Below are 21,417 nucleotides of genomic sequence, written 5' to 3' on the forward strand. Positions count from 1 at the left end.
AATACTGGTCTGAATCAAAAGACTTGGTTCTATTCCAAGCTCTACCAGTGGGGGTGTCACTGGGCAAGTTTCTTGACTAGTCTCTATGTCTGCTCTCCAGCTGTAAAAACAGCGATAGTTCTAGATCTCTGTAAAGTACTTTGAGATCTGTGGATGAAGAGTATTTATATGGTCACCTTCCCCATGGTTCCAGCTTCAAAAAGAATGAGATAACACTTCCCTGTGTACCACCTTCAGGCACAATCTAGAAACACATCTATTTAAGATAATGTTCAAAGTGAGCCAATGTCATTACTCTACCTACCAGATTAATACATCCCTTCACTCTTGATTGATGGTTGCCAAAATAAACATGTTGAGAAAATAACTATTCACCATATAAGAATTACCAGGTATGTTGTGGATGAGAAAAATCACCTATAAGTGGTGCTTTAAAGTTACAGGATTCTTTAGTTTGATTCTTAGGTAGACACTGCAATAATATGAGTGATGGTAGCAACCAGCCTGGAAAATGTTGGTATGCATAAAAACAAGAGAGTATTAAGATACAAAAAATACTGAGTCCTCTAAAAAGATATAATAAACTATGCTCAAATTGCACTGATGTTGCTAAGCAACCAAAGATGACAACATGCATTTAAAGGGTCACAGTCAATCACCTTTCTGTTTAAAACATCTTTATGTACTATTATTACAACAGGTAAGATATCTAAAACTGAAAATATACATTTCTTTATTTTTTCAATTTGTTTACTTGGAGCGTTTGACAGCACTTGGTGTTTGCTTTGATAAGTTAGCCAGTTAGTCAATTTTCAGGGTTGTTTACATTGGTTTTTCACACAGCAGTCAGGAGAGAAAAACAACATTTAAAATAACAGTGAAATGTGACAGTAAAACTATAAATATTGGCAGGAGGCCTCAAGGGGAGAGAGCTGAACTACTTTTAACTTATTTTTTGAATCTGTCAAGATTTCAAGTTGACAGTGGCCCTTTAAGATCAATAGGACACCTTCAGTTTAGTACAGCTAAGCCTACAAATCACAGTCTCTGTGGTCCACAATGACAGCAAAAAGCAACAGAATCCTGTGGAACCTTATAGACAAACAGAAGTATTGGAGCATAAGCTTTCATGGGTGAATACCCACTTTGTCAAACTCATCAGACACAAGGCAAAGACAGCAAATAAATTCTGATTAAGTAACAGCAATAATAATGTTTGTTACCTGTGTAACTTCACATTTTCAGGATCTGGTATTACCAATAAGAGTTCAAACTGATTACTCTCAAGCTGTAAGCACTTGTTTCTTCCCCACAAATCCTGGCCTAGATGAGCTCCAGGGTTACACCGTGGAGACCCACAGCCCTGGAAATGCCACTCAGGTAGTAGGCCGCAGCAATGTAACCTCCCCTAAGCTAACGTGGCTTTTAGAGAGTATAAGCAAATCCCCAAAAGTGTGCGATGCTAGCTGGCAAGGCTGTGCGGCTAGAGCAGTCAGGAAGTACACTAACTCAGGAACTTGTTTCTAAAGATCCTACCAGCACAGCTACTGGTACCAGTTTTACTGAATACCCTACATCCCAAAGTTCCTAAATACAAAGTCTAGCTGTTTGATTAATTTATGTTCCTCGTTTACTGGGAAAATTCAAAATATTTCTACTGTTTAAAAATAAATGTGTTTGCATGTTTATAAATTTTAAACCAATGGGTTTTAGCGAGTTTCAACAACATTTTCAAGTTTAGCACAGTTTTTATGTATTTTATATATAAATTTAACTTATTTTTTAAAGTAGAACAATAGCTATATGTCATAGAGCTAAAATTGTTTTCTGATAATGGAACCTATTCATCTCCACTGGAGTCAGTAGTGCAGTTAGTACTCAAAGTCCTATGTCTCGGTCCTTGTAGTCTATCCATAACTCCTCAACCTTTTTACTGCAAAAAACATACACACCTTTGTTTTTACCCATGTACACAAAAATGTGCTCAAAAAAAAGGCACCAGGCATCTACTATGTGGTAGAGAAAGAATACTTGTATTAGTTTTATATGTTTAAAAAGAGGATGTTTTGCAACTTTGTAGCATTTTGCAAGGTATTTGCATTAAGATTTACAGTGTCATGAGACAATGGTAAAAAAATAAATCAGAGAAGAAGCTGCTTTGTTCTAATATTTAACAAGGAACTTCATTAGAATAAGGAAAACAGTGTTACTTATCCGAGAAGCCTCTCTCTCTCTCTCTCCTTTACTGTAATACTTTGGCCTCTAGTACCTTTCCCCAGCCCTCTTTTAGGCAATTTCCTACTACAGATTTAAAGAAGCAATACATACATCCTTACATTATACTATTAATTATAATCAATGATAACCTTTCCAGTTACTTGAATACTCCAAATCAATGCATAGAGCCATATTAACCCATTTTCGTTGTTTTGTTACAAATAAAGTCACAAGAGAGGCCAGGCGAGTGAGGTAATCTCTCTAATTGGACCAACTTCTGTTGGTGAAAGAGACCAGCTTTTGAGCTTACATAGAGCTCTCCTTAAATAAAGTCAAGCATTTTGGCACATGCTTCAGGGATATTTAATAAATAAGAACTTTAAAAACAGCTGTCACACTTATCTTGCAGTCAGCCTCACTGTTTCAGTGTGAACAAGTTAAAATAGGTTGTTGATTCCCAAAAATACTCAATTTGTGACAACTGTAAAAGAAAACATGATCCTGATAACTGTATTATATTGGGGAGGAGAAAGAATGCTTTGAAACTTGTCTCTCATATTGTGATGTACTGATAGCAATCTGGGATTGGTTTATGCATCCTAGAACAGATGGGAAGCCAGTCTTACCAAAGGTGTCACACATTGCCTGTTGTTGATGCTGGGAGTCTCTTGCGAATGTAAATAGTACTTTGTTTTTGTTGATGGTTTTTTGGGAATTGTATCTGAAGCTGAGCTAAGAGTAAATAAAAAATTCTATTGCACAGAAGCCTATGTCAACAAGAGATATCTGGGCAAGTAAATGTTAGATTTGTTGCACATCAGATAAGGACAAGAGAAGAGGCTGCAAACAAGACTGAGGGGCATCAGGCACAGCTGTACTAAGGGTATGTCTACTTTGCAATTAGACACCCACAGCTGACCCATGTCAGTTAACTTGGGCTCCTGGGTCTTGGGCTCAGTACTGATGTTTAATTGTGCTGTAGATGTTCAGGCACGGGCTGCAGCCTGAGCTCTGGCACCCTCCCACCTCACAGGGTCCTAGAGCCGGAGTGCAGCCCGAGCCGGAATGTCTACCCCACAATTAAATAGCCCCTTAGCCCAAATCCACTGGAATGAGCCAGCCTTGGATTTTTAAATGCAGTGTAGACATACCTTGAGCTGCCAGTCAGCAGGGAATGTGTGAGACTGAGGGCTTGGCTACATTTGTGAGTTAGAGCGCATTCCTGAGAGTTAGAGCGCATTAAAGCAGCCCCTGACTTCTGATGTGTCTACACTGGAAAGGCACACAGAGCTCCTGGACTCTGCGGCTGGAGCACCCCTGGTAATCCACCTCTATGAGAAGCATAATGGTTGCTGCACCACTAGTGTGGATGCACTGGTTTATTAATGTGCTCTCACTGGCTTCTAGAAGTGTCAACAACAACAACATATAGAGATATACCTATCTCATAGAGCTGGAAGGAACCTTGAAAGGTCATCAAGTCCAGTTCCCTGCCTTCACTAGCAGGACCAAGTACCATCCCTGACAGGGTTTGTTTGTTTTTGGGGAGGGGGTTGCCCCAGATCCTAAATGGCCCCCTCAAGTATTGAACTCACAACTCCAGGTTTAGCAGGTCAATGCTCAAACCACTGAGCTATCCCTCTCCATCCTACAATTCCTCTTCCAGCCACTCTGGTCATCACTTTGAACTCTACTGTCCTGCCCTCAGGTGACCACCTTGTCAGACCCACCCTTTAAAGTCTCTGGGAATTTTGAAATTCCTCTTCCTGTTTGCTCAGCAATGTGTGGAGTGCTCTCAACGCTTCTTTGCAGGTGACCATGCCTCCACGCTCCAGGTGATCCCCAGTACAAAGCAATGGCGAGGTGCTAGACCTCATCAGTGTTTGGGAAGAGGAAGCTGTCCAGTCCCAGCTGCGCTCCAGCCATAGGAATGACAATACCTTCAGGCAGATATCAAGGGAGATTATGGAAAGGAGCTATGACTGGGTTAAAGTGAAGGAGCTGCAGAATGCCTACCACAAAGCGCGGGAGGCAAACTGCCGCTCTGGTGCTGCCCCCACGATATGCCATTTCTATAAAGAGCTGGATACAATACTTAGGGGAGACCCCACCTCCACTCTGAAGACCGCCATGGACACTTCAGAGCCTAGTTCAACAACCCAGGAGGAGGAGGAAAGTGGGAGCGAGGGTGCTGAGGAGGACGGGGGACAGCCTGGCATCCCTAGATGCATGCAGCCAGGAGCTATTTTCAAGCCAGGAGGAAGGTAATCAGTCCCATTAATGTCAATGAAATGCCCACGGTGATCCACAAGTGCCTGGAGAACCACAGAGAAATACCCCTTCTGATTTATGTACTCTGAGGCCAGGTGGGCTGGTGCCAGAATTGGAATATGCGTCCCATCTATCACCCCTCCACAGTTAGGGAAACACATTTGTGCAAAGCCAGCCACAATGTCATGCACGTTACCCAGAGTCATGGTTCTTCTGAGCAGCATGCAATTAATGGCCCTGCAAACTTGCATCAACACGATTCCAATAGTCAACCTTCCCACTCTGAACTGCTTAGCAACCGATTGGTAGCTGTCTGGAGTTGCAATATCCACCCACTTCTCCACCGGCACAGCAGCTCTCAATCTCATGTCCCTGCACCCAGGGTGGGGACGAGCTCCTCACACAGTGCCATGAAAGCGGCTTTTCTCATCTGAAAGTTCTGCAGCCACTGCTCAACATCCCAGACTTGCATGATGATGTGATCCCACCACTCAGTGCTTGTTTCCCGAGCCCAAAAGTGGCATTCCACAGTGCTTAGCATGTTCGTGAATGCCACAAGCAATCTCGTGTTGTATGCATTATGCGAGTCAACATCGTCTGACTCCTCACTGTCAGTTTGTAGCTTAAGGAATAACTCTACTGCAATTCGTGACACGCTGGCAGCAGTTCCTCAGCAGTTCGGGATCCATTCCCGCAGACCGAAAGGGCACGCAGTACAAAAAACCATTGAAAGATGGCACCAAGAGTGGACGGAAGCACAGGGATTGCTGGGATACGAAGTGATGCATCGTGGGGTGTTGGGACAGGACCCAGAATAACCTGCACCCACCCACCCCCTTCCCACAAGCCACAGTGCCAGAATGGGAAGAGGTGCTCCGCGGGATAGCTGCCCATAATACACCACTCCCAATGCCGCTGCAAGTGCTGCAAATGTAGCCATGCCAGTGCACTTGCAGATGACAGTGTGAACACACTGCAGCACTTTCCCTGCTGTGGTCTCTGAGGGCTGGTTTAACTCACAGTGCTGTATATCTGCAAGCGTAGCCATGCCCTGAGTGAGAGAAGAGAAGAGGAGTGAGCTGCCTCAGGGCAAGGAGAAGGAGGTGGAGCAGAGCAGACCAAAGAACTGAACTGCTAGTCAGAGGGGAGTGCACAAAGAGAAGAGAAGTTGAGCAAAGCAATTTAGGCCAAATTGGCAATCAGAGGAGACAGGGATGTCAGACACACAAACTATACCTAGGAGAAGGAGGTGGACTCAGGAAGGAATTTACAGCTGTACACATGTGAGGATGGACCTCAATTTAAATGTTATGTTTTTTTTCTGCTGCTGTTCTGCTCATAGGTCTGTGGTGACTGGGAAGGCAGAGATTGGGTCTGTACTTTTCAGCTATAGTCAGGTAGTCCAAATGCAATTATTTTTGCCAAAAAAGGCAAGCAACCGTTTAATTTTCCAACCAAGCTAGTGGTGGCTGTGTTGCAACTCTTAGAGTTTTACAAACTTGGTTGCTTTAATCTTAGATTAAGCTTTCCACTCTCAGTAGCATTACAGATTTTTTTTAGAAAGATGGTTGCATAGTATGATAGAAATGTCCCATAGTATGTCCCAGAAATGTACTACAGACAGCTAAAATTACTACTGTGCTAACAAATCTATAACTCAGCAAGAGAATGAATATATCACATTTGAACTGCCTTTGCTGACATAGCAGACTCAGAGTCTGGGACAGCTAGAGGTAACATACAGGGTAGCAAAACAGCTGAAGATGTTGTGGTGACCAAGGTGGTGACCAAGGTGGAAGAACTCATATCAACACACATAGGCCTGAATTTAAATAGTGGAGTTGTGAATATGGGCTACTCAAATGGTGTGCAGGTAGACCAGATGTTACATATGAATGAACATAAGAATGATGATATTGGGTTATATTGGACCAATGGTACTTGGGTAATTGGGTTATATTGGACCAATGGACAAAGCCCAGTACTTTGTTTTCCGACAGTAGCCAGTGCCAAGTGCTTCAGAGGGAATGAACAGAACAGGTAATCATTGAATGATCCATCCCCAGTCATTCACTCCCAGCTTCTGGCAAACAGAGGCTAGGGACACTTGGAGCATGGGGTTGCATCCCTGACCATGTTGGCTAACAGCCATTGATGAACCTATCTCCCATGAACTTACCTAGTTCATTTTTGAAACCCTGTTATAGTTTTGGCCTTCACAGCATCCTCCGCCAAAAAGTGCCAAGGTTGCCATGCGTTGTGTGAAAAAAGTACTTGTTGTTTGTTATACACTTGCTGCCTATTAATTTCATTGGGTGACCCCTGGTTCATTTCTTGTGTTATGCGAAGGTGTAAACAGCACCTCCCTATTCATTTTCTCCACACCAGTCAATGTGGATTTTACGGACCTCTATCATATCCCCTCTTAGTTATCTCTTTTCCAAACTTAAAAGTCCCAGTGTTTTTAATCTCCCCTAATATGGAAACTGTTCCATTCTGCTATTCATTTTTGTTTCTCTTCTCTGTACCTTTTCCAGTTCAAATATACCTTTTGTGAGATGAACTGACCAGAACTGCACACAGTATTCATGCTGTGGGTATACCATGGATTTATATAGTGGCACTATTATATTTTCTGTCTTATTATCTATCCCCTTCCTAATGGTTCTTAACATTCTGTTGGCTTTTTTGACTATCGCTGAACACTGAGCACATTTTCAGAGAGCTATCCACAATAACTCCAAGATCTCTTTTTTGATGATAACAGCTCATTTAGAAACCATAATTATCTATTTTTTAGTGGGATTATGTTTTCCAATGTGCATTACTTTGCATTTGTCAACACTGAATTTCATCTGCCATGTTCTTCATGTTGGTGCGTACTATCTCGTCCACAGCCTTGTGCTTGCTATTCTGGTTCTCAAAAAAAAGATTATCCTCATCTTAAAAAGTTTAAATTTTGAAAAACATTTTCAACAGTTATTATTTAAATGACACATGACAACAGCAACGTTAGCTCTCTGGGACAGCTATGATCTATTTCAGACATATCTGCCGGGCATGCTGATTTACTAATCAAGCCAATGTTCAAATATGGTCATCTGACGGTCAGCCATTTGGAACATACTACAGAAACTGGGTCTTGGACTGAAGTAGCTCAAGTTGTAGCATTCGTAAGGGGATCAAGACAGGAAAATTTACGTGCACATTGTAAGTCAGTATGTACTTAATCTCCATTCTGACTGAAGTCTCTCTTTTCAAGGACAGAGTCTCTTGTGTGAATTTTTGCAAAAAAAAACTAGAAAGTTTAATTCTGGAACTCATAGCAGCTAAAAGCAATCCTGTCTTTATGTCCAAAAATTTACCCTTAGAGATGACCAATGTGATGGGGTAAACATTTCCGGGTCTGTAGAGGAAAAGCAGCAGATCAATCAAATCTTAGATGCTTGAAGCTGCATTGATCATACAAACGCCAGATTCCCCAGACTACAGCAGGCACCGTCCACGTAGCTCTAACAGTTTGGCTCCATTCAATTCATTATGGAAAAGTACTAACGGAAAGTCTACTAGCAAACATTACACAGGTAAGTGTAGAGGAGATCCCTACATCAGTAGTTGCCTTTAAAATTGCTGCTAAATACCACTAAACCCACAAATGATGCCAGTGAGCGCACACATTTAACAAAGCGTTCAACCACCAGACTCCTTGCCTTTCAGAATATATTGCTGTGAATGGAAACAATGTTCTCATTGTCTTGGAGCTCTGCAGTGGTAACACAATGGTAATCAAAACAAGCTCACACCAATATGTGCAACACAGCACAGTCCAGGACTAGGTGCAGATATGAGTCAAAGGCCCAAGTGTGGATGTTTTTCAGCTCTATTATAAAGTTGTTTCCTGCTGATTTGAAGGGAGACCAGGAACAAAAAACACTCATTGACACAGGCAAATTGAACACAACAGCAGTAACAGGTAGCACCTATGATAGATTAAACTAGAGCTATTCTTGACAAAAGTATCAACAAATAAAGTTCTTCACAGACATAACAAGGATGGACCCAGATTCTTGAGTCTAAGGAAACCATGATTTATAATTTTGCGATGAATATGCTGTGCTTAGGGCCAGATTACAGCTGGCCCTTGTGAAGGTTAGGTTGTGGGGGAGGGAGGCAAAAGAAAACCAGAAAGCTTACCCCATTGCACCATCTATGCAAAGCAGCTACAATTGCAGTCCTTGCACTCTTCTGATTGCAGAGACTGTTCCCTTCCTTCATTCCAGGTGGACCTATATCCCTGTCTCTACTGTTCCAACCACAATTGCTGTCTGGCCATGAATAGGGGCACTCCCTGAACCTTCCTAAACCACAATGTCTCTTGGAGACATCCCACACAGTCAACACAACTGTGCACCAACCCTAACAAAATCCTGTGATGTTGAGTGACAGAGGATTCTGGACAGTAAGGAGATACAATTTTTTTTGTTAGTAGAAGAAAGTTTTATTTCAGAAAAAGCATTTTCTTTAACAAACTTCCCCTTCTGCCAAAGAGTTAATTGTAAGCCTAAGTTATTTGTAAAATCCTTCTACACTACCTTTAAGGATTTGTAATATAAGTAACCGTACCCCTTATTGTAGAGAAGTCTGATTTCATCAATTCTGTTAACATTATAAACCATAAGAGTAAAGCTCAAGTGATTTGACCATATTATCAGAACCTTAGCATGGAATTACAGCCTAGATCAGAGCTGGCCTTCAGGAGTCTGCAAAGCCAATGTCCACAAGGTATCTGAATATAAACCTGGGCCGAATTTGACCCCAGAATGCTATTAGTGACAAATATTACTGCAATAGTGAATTCTAATTCTGACTAAATATCACTTGTATTGGTGAATATGGATATGCCTTCTGTCTCTCTCATAAACTAATAGGGAGAATGATATTTGTCTCATACTCCTGAAAAGGAGTTTTATATGTAAATTCCTGTTCAGAGACAAAGTGCATTCAAGGATACTTATGGTAAAATGGAAGTAGATCCCTTGCAGACTCTTTTAAAGTTACTGAAGGTCACTACTAGCATGTCGGCTGATGCATACTATTGAATAATAATATTTAACACTCACATAGCTCATTACATCTTCAAAGCACTGTACAGACATTAGCTAATCTCTTGGTCACCAGTTTATGTTTAAAAGAATACATTGTGTAATGCAGCCTCTTTGCTATGCAACAAATTCACAACTGTTTTCTTTTTTGCATAGCTAACAATATAGAAACATTTTTCACTATGTACATTAAGCACACAGTGGAGTCCTCCATTATTCATACACATTACATTGCAAACTGAACTCGAACACTGGGAACTGTGTTGCTGGACATATAATGTTATATTTACTCAGCTGGGGGTCAGTTCTCTAGGGCTCACACATTACTGAACACTGTACACTCCTCTGTACGGGGTAGACATTTTTAGAAAGAGAGTTTGTAATATTTTGAGACAATTTTAGTTTTTACATTATTCTTTACCAAGTGATTTTCAGCAATACATGATAATAGTTTGTGGCATTTATATTTTGGAATGTAAAATTTTAGTAGTAAGTGACCTCCCCAGAACAGCGAGGGAAAAGGGAACCTTGCTGTTTATAATATTATTAGGCCCCAATCCTACATTTAGATCCACCTGCGCAGAATCTTAATCCCACACAGAGTACCACTGAAGTCAATACAGGTTCATTTGGGCACAAGAATCCATCCCATTAATCCTATTGCAGGACTGGGGCCTTAAAGCTCAATCTTACAGTCCTTTCTCAGGCACAACTCCTGTTGACTTTAACACTGAATATTTCTGTTTGATTTTCCAGTGGGACGTTTGCTAAAATTAGGACTGCAGCACCACTCAAGCTCACTTGTCAAAAGATCAGGTAAAAAGTTAAACTTATTTAAATGGTAAAACTGTATGGTACTCAACTTCTTTTCCAACTATCCCAACATGATCCTTATCTAACTGACCCTCCTCAAAACTCTTAGCTAGTTAAAGAGAAGTCATAAGCATTTCAAAGGGCAGTTGCACTCATGCCTCCCCACTGATCTAATTGGCAATACACAGGTATAAACCAGAGCAAAATTTGGCCCCTTATGTACAATCTGGGCCTGGCTCTTAAGTACAGATTGGCATCCTTGGCAGTTGGGCAAAAGGCTTTCAAGTAAGGAGTGGAAATTTCTCAGTGGGATTTAACTATGCACATATCACCTAAACTGCTTGGCATGATACCATATTACTGAGAGATTTATAGGGATGAAAGAGCTGAAAGATTTTAAACAGCTAGTCAAGTAGTCCCTATAAGGGTATGTACTCCAAATAGTAAATGCTACTTTAAAACAATACAAGATTTTAAACAACCGAAAATAAATGAAACAAGTCACAGTTAAAGTTGCCACTCTCATCCTTAACTTCCTCTGTCATGCCACTGAACACACAACTTATGCACACTCTGATCAGAGACACCTGGGATAGTCTGCAAATATCAGCTCCCAGTACTGTATTATGGAGCAAAACAGTATCTGAGACAAATTGGTTATGTACACCTGAAAGCAAAAGTTGGATGAAACATTTTAAACTAGTTTTGGTTACAATACAGAATAAATTTCAGAGAGGCTAATACCCTGTATGCCAAATGTCAGCCTGAAATGTCTTACTACCGCTGAGTTATAAATCCTTTTTCCAGGAGTTTGTAACGGAAATATTGACAGAGCCCTACCTATTAAAAGTATTACTACCCAAACTGTCCTCCCAGAGTGAACTTTATAATCCAGTTATATATTCCTTAATAAAAATAGTGATTTCCAGTGACAGAAGCTTAGCTGTTACTGCAATGTTCAGGTAAAATAAAGAGTGTTGCAACGAACCAAACTAGTGCTCTATGAGCAGGGCCGGTGCAACCATTTAGGCGACCTAGGTGGTCGCCTAGGGCGCTGGCATTTGGGAGACACCATTTTCTTTGGCAGTGACCGTGGTGGCCGGATCTTCGACCGCCCCGGTCGCCACCGGCATTTAGGCGGAGGGAGCTGGGGTATGGGGAGGGCCGCCTGCAGCAAGTAGGGGGGGTGAGCGGCACATAGGGGAACTCCCCGCCCCAGCTCACCTCTGTCCCGCCTCGTCCCCAAGTACACCATGGCTGCTTCACTTCTCCCTCCTCCCAGGCTTGCGGTGCCTAAGCTGATTGGCGCCACAAGCCTGGGAGGCGGGAGAAGTGAAGCAGTCACGGCGTGCTCGGGGAAGAGGTGGGGCAGGGGTGAGCTGCTTCACTTCTCCCACCTCCCAGGCTTGCAGTACCAATCAGCTTAGGCGCCGCAAACCTGGGAGGCAGTAGAAGTGAAGCAGCCACAGAGTGCACTGCTCGGGGTGCTCGTGCTTATGGGCGGAGCCGGGGTGAGCCAGGGCACTGTGGCTGTTAGTGCTCCAATTTGGTTTCTTTTTTTCTTTCAAGCACCCTAACAGTTACTCTTCATCTCATACTGTTGCCCCTGCAGGTGTTGCTGCCAATGTCTCACTGCTACTCTGGGCTGAATCATGAACACTTTACACAGGACTTCCTGCCAATCACGAAGAGGAAGTGCTGTTTTCAAAAGAGCCAATTCAATGAGGAGTGATGCTAACAGACAGAGTAGTGGTAGCAAAGACTGTTAACATTGCTTCCATTTGGCTCTTAGGAGCTGCATTGTTTTGTATTGTTATTTTAAATAGTTAGAGAGAGGGATTGGAAACACAAAGAGAAAATCTTTTAGTAGTTGGAAGGCTGAAAGGAGAGCAGACGAGAGGATTTATCTATAGGTATCTATACTCACCACTTTAGTATACCTGGACCCTGTTTTGGCGATTTATGTCGCCGCCATAACCATGGCTAATAGGGCTTCCTTTTATTATGTGAACCCAAATTTAATCTTATGTATGGCATGGTATCCACTGCCATACCCCAATATAAATATTTTAACTTCCCAGTTATACCCAAATTGTGTTTATTATATAGAGCACGACAAGTTCTGCAATCATTACTCTGGCAACACTGCCTGTGAAATCCATGGAAATTTGGACTGTCACATACTTTCCCAATATAGCTCAGTAATACAATGTAAAAAATAGTGACTTGCAATTTTTCCTCTTCAATTGTAGGTACCAGACAATGGACCAAAAAGAATATTGGAACACCAACAGTACTTGGCAATCATATATTACTTTTCCTCCAGGGATCTCAAAACATTTAACAAACATTGCTAAATACACCTCACAACAACCCTATGAGGTATGCATAGTAATGATAACATATACAAACATCACTTCTCCTGCCATAGAAATGCAGTCACTTCTGGGATGGAAGAAAGCATATGTTTAATATAAACAGCAATATTTCATAGCAGTTTCAGACACAAGGATTCATATATAAAGGTAGACAAAGAGAGTAGGCAGAGCCACAACTTTAAGGAGATGACTTAAATTAGGTCTGAAATACTGATTTTGTAAAAATGAGTTTTTCCTCAATAGAGAAACCAAAAATGGTTAAACCAATAGAAAGTTACCATGATTTCTGTAAGATTCCCATGGAAACAAGTATTTTAAAACAACTTAATCTCTCTCTGTAGTGCCTATAAACTAAACATTACAAGGCTGAGAACCAATGAAACTATAAACAAAAGTGAACAGACCTCAGTGGTATTCATATAAGAGAGTTAAACAGCATCAACCATGAAAAGTATATTGGAAATTTAAGATTCTTGCATTCTTGATACTTTTAGTTTATTGTAGCCTAGGTACAAAAATGTATTTGTTCATTTTTAAGCACAGTGCGTCCCTGTAAAAACCAAAAAGCCATCCTTACCTTCTTCATTTAAAATCCACGGCAAAAATGTATAGTCTGATTCATAGCCACAAGTGCTGTCTTCAAAGGCACAAGACCCAGCAGAGAGCTCAACAGCTCCAGCAAACAGCAAAACTGTAGGGACAAAGAAAGCTCTGTTCACACAGATAGCACTGCATTGCACTCCGAATGAAAAGAATGGTGAGAGAAACCACATGCTTCTCTGCAACTTGGACAAGCAGGTCTCATGCTCATTCACTCATGGAAGCACCAGGAATAAGGGCAGCAGATGGAACCTGTTGAATTCAACACTCCTTTTTCACTTTGACATCACAGGTTACATTATAGCCCCCAACAGAAAGATGCTGCCTCACTCACACCTTCCAAAGTGAGGCTGCACACACAGGACCTTTACAAGCACTTCACTGCTTTCACAAGCAAACAGCCCACAAAGGCAAGAAAGGGATTAACAGCAACAAGCACTAAGTTTGCTGGTCCCTCCACCCAACTTCTCCCCATATCTGGGCCCCCTTACCTTGCACAGTGAGGAGATACAGTAGAAGCATAGTCGCCGGTCCAGTGAGGAAAATAATACAGCTCTTTGGGATTGAACTAATAGAGGGGAGAAGGGGTGGGGGGAAGTAAATGAACCCTCGAGGGATTATGGCAAATAAAACTTCCAAGCAGCAGACAAGTTCCTTCAGTGTATGTGTGTTTGCACCAAGCCTCCTTATGTGCTCAGGACAAGATACCGGAATGGAAGCAGGCGCAGCGGTAAACATGAGCTGAGCCTGGAGAGGGAAACCTACCAGCTACACAGCTGGTCCTTGGCTCTAACAAGGATAGGGAGGGGCTACTCCAGGACTCTGTGTTCCTCAGGCACTGCAGCTTATAACACAGTTCATCTCCACAGCCACTCATCTCAGGAATAGAAAGGAAGAGTGAAGGAAAGACTGAACGTAATACATGCAATTTAGGAGGTCTACAAAACAGAAAGGGGGATGAGGGGCTCTCCATGAGTGCTATGGTCATTTTACAAGTAGGTAAGTTGTACCATGCACACAGAACAACTTCCCACAGCTGCATTTTGTTCTTCACTAACATTATTTCGATGTCCTCATATCTAGTTAAAATACGACCTATCATGTATGCTTTTTTTCCTTAATATTAACAGTACTGGAAGATGGAATTTCCTTAAATTAGATTGCTTGAAACTCTGTAAATTTATAGCAGAAGGGAAAGATTTTCCTATTCAGCACTACTGAATGTTTCCATCTGTCTGTAATGCTTACATCACATATGTGGATATGCCAAACAGTTCCATGCACACGTTGATAGCATGTTTAGTCACTAATAAGACTTTTATGGTGTCACATTGAAGGATTTGTTTTTAAATGTTGTTTCCTATATAAAAATAATACAAGCCATGCAGCTGAATAGATCATAAGCAAACATTATATCAGAAAGATATGAACCATCAGACATAATGGTTAATTGTGACTGTTTGTTTGTTACAGAATATTTGGATGGCTGTCAGATACAGGAGCATTCTGGGAACTGTAGTTCAATAACCAAGCCAGTATAACATGGCTCAAAATCCCTTTATTTCTGTTTTAATCATTTTTCCATTATACAATCTTTATTGTATCAACAGTAGTTTTGAAACACAGTTTTTCTATTAAAAGGTTTGGGAAAACATCAGTTGTAAATGATCAATTGTAAGAATTTCTCAGGTTGTTGCTAGGAAATTTAATTTCAGTGGTGCATTTAATTGTTTAATTAAGTGATTTGAATAATTTGAACATAAAGAATTAGTACACTCTGAACTACAATTTGTGCTGACTTACATACTGTGCAACTCCACTGAGGCCCATGGAATTGCACACAATGTAAGTCAGGTTACATTGTTGATCTGTATATGTGGGGGAGGAGGTGTTACTGAAACAAGAGGAAAAAGCGAAGGTAATGGAGAGGATATGTGAAATGCACTTGCAGACCAAATCTGCCAAGACTTAAGTAATGGCACAAGTTATATACAAAGCTGGTTTGGGAAAATGACTTTTGTCTAGATCAGTGGTCTCCAACCTTTTTACGCACAAGATCAATTTTTGAATTTAAGTGCAACCCAGTATCTACCCTGCCTCTTCCCAGAGGCCATGCCCTGCTCACTCCACTCCCCTTTGCTTCGTTGCTCACTCTCCCCCACCCTCACTCGCTTTCACCGGGCTAGGGCAGGCGGTTGGGGTGCTGGCTCTGGTCTGGGGTAGAGGAGTTTGGAGTGTGGGAGGGGGCTCCAGGCCAGGCCTGGGGTAGGGGGTTGGGGTGCAGAGGGGGGTGAAGGATGCAAGCTCTGGGAGGGAGTTTGGGTAAAGGAGGGGGCTCTGGGCTGGGGCAGAGTACTGGGGTGCAGGAGGGGGCTCAGGGCAGGGGTTTGGAGTGTGTGAGGGGGCTCAGGGCTGGGGCATGGGTTTGGGGTTCTTTCTTTGAGCGGCTCCCAGGTGGTGATATAGTGGGGCTAAGGCAAGCTCTCTGCCTGCCCTAGCCCCACACCACTCCCAGAAGCAACCAACATGTCCCTGAGACCCCTGGGGGGGCATGTGGTTCTGCACACTGTCCCATCCCTGCAGGTGCTGCCCCCGTAGCTCCCATTGGCTGCAGTTCCCCCTTCCCAGACAATGGGAGCTGCGGGGGTGGTGCCTGCAGGCAGGAGCAGAATGCAGAGACCTCCTGCCCTCCCCCCATCGGGGGCTGCAGGGACGCGCTGGCCGCTTCCGGGAATGGCGTGGAGCCAGGACAGGCAGGGAGCCTGCCTTAGCCCCGCTGTGCCACTAGACTTTTAGTGCCTGGAGATCGCAATCAATTGTCAGAGGCTTCAGGATCGACCAGTCAATCACAATCTACTGGTTGGTGACCACTGATCTAGATGGAAACACTGTAGACTCCATTTGAAAGGATTCAACCAGGGCCGTAGCAACAAAGAACGTGGCCACCTCTGAACATATGTCCGGGGCCCCTTACAATGCAGAAACTGGAATGCGGTATTTATTTTATACGATATACAGGGTTCATATTATGTATACATAGGCCTACAGTGTACATGTATTCCGTATTTATGCAAAGCGCTTCTTTCGAGCCTCGTTCTCCGCAAATTGGTTAATCAATGCGTCATAGTCCAGAGATCTGGCAATCTTGTTTTCGATTGAGATAACTGGAAGCGCAGAAAGCCTGTCATCTGTCATGGTTGAGCGCAGGATATTCTTGATCAGTTTCATTCTGCTGAAGCTCCTTTCAGCACCAGCAACAGTAACTGGTGTGGTCAGAAGAATTCTGATGCAAATGCAAAGATTCGGATATATCTCCTGAAGGCTGTTCTTGTATATGTACGTTAAAAAATTGTTTGCCGTGACAAGTCCTCTCTCTTTCTCGATGACATAAATAAAACGATTCAATTCCATTATGAGTTCGTTGGCATCAATGTCTCCCATTTTTCTTTCAAAATTTTTGCTGTGATTCTCCAGTTCATTTTCTCTGTGACACTGCTTCAGGCTGTTAGCGTTGTACAGAAATCCAAACAACTTATACCACTCCACGAGTTGGTCAAATCGCGATGAAACAGAAGATATGGCCTGATCAGTGAGAACAAGAAAGAACTGCGATTTGAATTTTTCTTCGGCAGAAAGACGACTCGAATCATCAGCACATTCGTAATCAAACATTCTCTTCTTACGTCGCACCCTGGTTTCTGGAAACACCTGCTCAATACCCATATGCTCTGCTATTTCACATGCATTTGTGACCACAGAGTTATATCCTGTATTTCGACAGTCTTCCAAAAACTTCATTGTAGCACCGACTTCTGCCTGCAGTACGTCAATTGACACATCTGGTGACTGAATTAATTTGCTGGTTTTATTGACGTGAAATAGTATATCATACCACGTGTACACAGTCAGAACAAAAGGCCACGTAGTAACATGGTCTAAAAGCGCACCGGCTTCTGTTGCTGTATTGCCATCTTTCTTTTCGGGCATATATTCTCGCAAAGATGACAAAGCATTGCACAATTCTTCAAGGTGATAATGCAATGGCTTCACAGCATCAATTCTCGACTCCGAACGAGTGTCTGATAACCCTTTAGCAGATATTGGCATATGTTCTTGAAGTATATCCCAACGTGAAGGTGAAGAAGAAAAGATAACGTATATTCTGTTAATCAGACCGAAAAAATCAACGGCATATTTCGATGACTTTGCCACATCTGAGATCACAAGATTCCAAGTGTGAGCTCCACATGGTACATACAAGGCACGGTCATTTATTTCTAGCATGCGGGCTTGAACTCCTTTATTCTTTCCTCTCATATTTGCACCATTATCATAAGATTGGCCTCTCATGTCAGCAATGTCTATTCCTAAGTTGTTTGCCTTTTCAAGAAATGCTTCCAATAAGCCCTCGCCAGTTGTATCATGAACATTAAGAAAACCAACAAACGCTTCACGAATATTGACACCATCTTCACCGTTGCATTCAACAAAGTGTAACACCACAGACATCTGGTCTTCATGTGACACGTCGGGAGTACAGTCCAAAATAACTGAATAATATTTTTCTTTTTTAAGCTGTGCTATGTTGGCCTCTTGAATGTTACTGGCAACAAGTTGAATCAGCTCATCTTGGATCTGTGGACTGAAGTACTGAACATGTGTCTCTGCCTTCTTAATCCTCTGTAAAAGTTCGCTGAGGACAGTATCATACTTTGCAAGCAATTCAAACAGTCCCAAAAAGTTGCCATTCGAAGGATCAACGAGCTTTTCATTACTTCCTCGAAATGCCAAGTTTCTTTCAGACAAGAAAGTAATGACATCAACCATGCGTTTGACAACATTTCTCCAGAAATCTCTTTCTTTCAGAAAAGCCTGCAATTTGAGTTGGTCAATAGATGTACGGTTTACTATGCCTGACCGAATGTCAAACCATTTCACCTTACAGTCTTGATGACCTTTGCCTGTTTCATGCTGCTGAAGTCTTTTTGACAGTGCTTTCCAAGCAGATGTTCCACGACGTAGTGGTATGTCGCCAGTGCCAAATAATTTACAACAAAAACAAAAAATGGCATCTTTCTGAACTGAGTACATTAACCATGAACATCTTATTTTCTCGCCATTTGCCATGGTTCGATAGAAATGAGTACTTGTGAACCTCCGTCTTTCCTCGTTAAATGGAAATTCAGAACTTTCATTCTGCTGCGGTGGGCCACGTGCAACAATGTCACACACTTGCCTGTCCGATATTATAGACGGCCAATCTCCTAGATCATCAGTCAGTGTTTCAGATTCAGATACTTCTTTCCCGGCAGCAGCTGGAATATCTGTCACAGATTTTTTAGTAGAACAACTGGCTTCACCTTCGACCTCACTTGAAGCACTTCTGGATACGATTTTTCGCTGCTAGTGCTGTCCGTTTCATGTGCCTGTACCGTACGTTGGATTGCAGCGCAAAATATGTTGACAACTTTGGAATTTTCTCAAGTTCCTTCTCGGCATCTTTTGCTGCCTTTCGTTTACTAGCTCCGCTCTTATACATTCTCTTAGACACCACAAAGCATGCTTCTGCGTTGGAAACGATAAAAAACTAAACAACTAAATTAATAACATTTATCCGCCGACCACCATTATGAACGCAAATACACATTCTTTGAATGGGTCCAACTAAAATTCGAAACTGACCGACAGACAACTGATGTAGCCAATAGCTTTATGATGTATCATAATGACTTCACGGTTTTGTCAGTAAAACCGACATGGATTGTGCAATAGCGTCAATAAATGTCACTTACCTAGTTATACCTTACTTTTTTTTGCCACTTTTAGGGGCCCCCTTCCTTGCGGGGCCCCCTCTGGTCGGAGGGTACGGAGGGCGCTTGCTACGTCTCTGGAGTTAACTCTCACAAATTTGTCATAAGTATTGCAATATTTGATGCTTTTCTTAAAGCCCCAAGTCTGGGAGGCATGTAATTGGCTGAGACTCTTGGCTTTCATTTGGGAAGAAAAAAAAAAGTACGATTTTAGCCCTCATAGTTGTGAAGAAAAGCTTGGAAATCTGAACTCCAAAGTACAACACCAGAAGATAAACAAAAAGCCCCTCAAAATTGTTGTTTCTAAAACTTTCAGGATTTTAAAGATAATCTCATTATTTTTAGCATCTGATCCATGATTTTTGAGCATTTGGACTTGGCAATACTGAGTCTACTATATCAGATGTAAAGATAGACACACAGATGTACACATTTCTTCCTGAGTTTCTTAAAGGTGATATACAAGTATATGGGAAAAATATGTAAAATGACATTTATGTACTAAACACCTCAAATACCAAGAGGTAAGAGGGGGGCTTTTAGAACAAAATGCAAATGACAGCTCATCTGCTCCATCTGGTGTCCTAAATTCTTCATAACCACCATGTAACCTTGATGGACCAGGCACCCAGTCTAAGAGATTATGGTAAATGGTGATTAGTTTGTTTTTGCAATATGGGGCTGTGCACACAAATCGTAATTCCATCCCTGCTGCTGACTGTATCATCAACTGCTTCTTTTATATTTTTCAGTCTTTGGCTTCTTAGAAATTTGCGAAACTGAAAACAGACATCTGCCTAGAAATATCCCTCAGTGGTGCAATACACTAATATTTTTAACTATAAAATGAACAAATGTGCAATTCTGCAGTCTTCATGCTGGAAATTGTCAGTCTGTCATACGAGTCATATCCAATGTTCTGTAATATTAGGGTGACCAGATAGAAAGTGTGACAAACTGGGACAAGGGGTGGGGAGTAATAGGCGCCTATATAAGAAAAAGCCCCGAATATCAGGACTGTCCCTATAAAATTGGGACATCTGGTCACCCTATGTAATATCCTGAACAAATCTTATGAAATTAACAAACTTTATTGCAGAGGTCAGCAACCTTTCAGAAGTGGTGTGCCGAGTCTTCATTTATTCACTCTAATTTGTTTCGCGTGCCAGTAAGATATTTAAACATTTTTAGAAGGTCTCTTTCCATATGTCTATAATGTATAACTAAACTATTATTGTATGTAAAGTAAATAAGGTTTTTAAATGTTTAAGAAGCTTCATTTAAAATTAAATTAAAATGCAGAGCCCCACAACCTAGTGGCCAGAACCTGGGCAGTGTGAGTGTCATTGAAAATCAGCTCGCGTGCCGCAGGTTGCCTACTCCTGCTTTATTGAATTAAATTAAACCTTATGAAATTAGGGTTAATGCCATTTGGGCACATTGTATTAAAATGCAGGTTTGTATGTGCTATTGTGGCTTTGTATGTATCTGCTCTAGTGGGGGATGCTAGTGTACTTCTGTGATCAGCCCTTTGAAGCCACTCCGCTCCCCCAAGAGGTTTGGATATACTAGTTCAAACTGGATTCTCCAGGGACCCACAGACAAAGAAAGGGGTTTTGGATAAACAGCCTGGTTTTAAACTGGCTCAGGGAGTTCTTCCTGATCCAGCAAATGGAGAGGACACCTGGTCCACGGAAGGCCTCAATCCTCACAATAGGGTTGGAAGGACTGGGTATTTGTTCTGAGCTGAAGCTGTAATGAACTTGTCACCACAAGGAATCCCCTTGGTGGGAGACTGAAGGATTGCTCCCACCAGAGTCCATGTTAGGGTGATCTCTGGTAAGCTTGTTAGCATGTGTGTATGTTCTTTTATGGTTTGTAATATGTTTTCTCTGTACCACCTTTTTCCTTCTTTCCTCTGGAGGAAACATAAACATATTTCAGACACATCATTATGAAATCAGACAAATCAGAAATTAGACAAATGAGAACATAAATCAGACAAATCACTATGAAAACTTCTATTAAAGGGAGATTCAAAACAGAGAACAACCCAAATGAGGCAGTGGTTTAATTATTAGAATTGCCATGGAAACCTATTGATTTAACAAATGCAGGATTGGACCATAAATCTTTGGAGGTGGAGGATGACCCTTAGATAAAGCACAGGACTGGGACTAGGAGACCTGAGTATTATTTCTATATTTGGCACAAATTTCCTGTGTG

At 41.9% G+C, this 21,417-nt stretch overlaps 1 protein-coding gene across 2 annotated transcripts in view; it reads right to left on the bottom strand.

Annotated features, from left to right (window-relative positions):
- MAMDC2 (MAM domain containing 2) overlaps positions 1–14,196 on the bottom strand; it is a 104,995-nt gene extending 90,799 nt beyond the window's left edge. For both annotated transcript variants that reach the window (XM_030567451.1, XM_030567452.1), the window contains exons 1-2: positions 13,873–14,196; positions 13,359–13,472 (exon numbers count right to left, since the gene is read on the bottom strand). In XM_030567451.1, coding sequence (XP_030423311.1) covers positions 13,359–13,472; positions 13,873–14,119 — 361 coding nt within the window. In that variant the 5' untranslated portion in view covers positions 14,120–14,196. The remainder of the gene's footprint in view (positions 1–13,358; positions 13,473–13,872) is intronic.
- Between the last annotated feature and the right edge of the window lie 7,221 nt (positions 14,197–21,417).

The sequence above is a fragment of the Gopherus evgoodei genome, chromosome 6 (genome assembly GCF_007399415.2).
Source record: "Gopherus evgoodei ecotype Sinaloan lineage chromosome 6, rGopEvg1_v1.p, whole genome shotgun sequence".
NCBI classification, from domain to species: domain Eukaryota; kingdom Metazoa; phylum Chordata; order Testudines; family Testudinidae; genus Gopherus; species Gopherus evgoodei.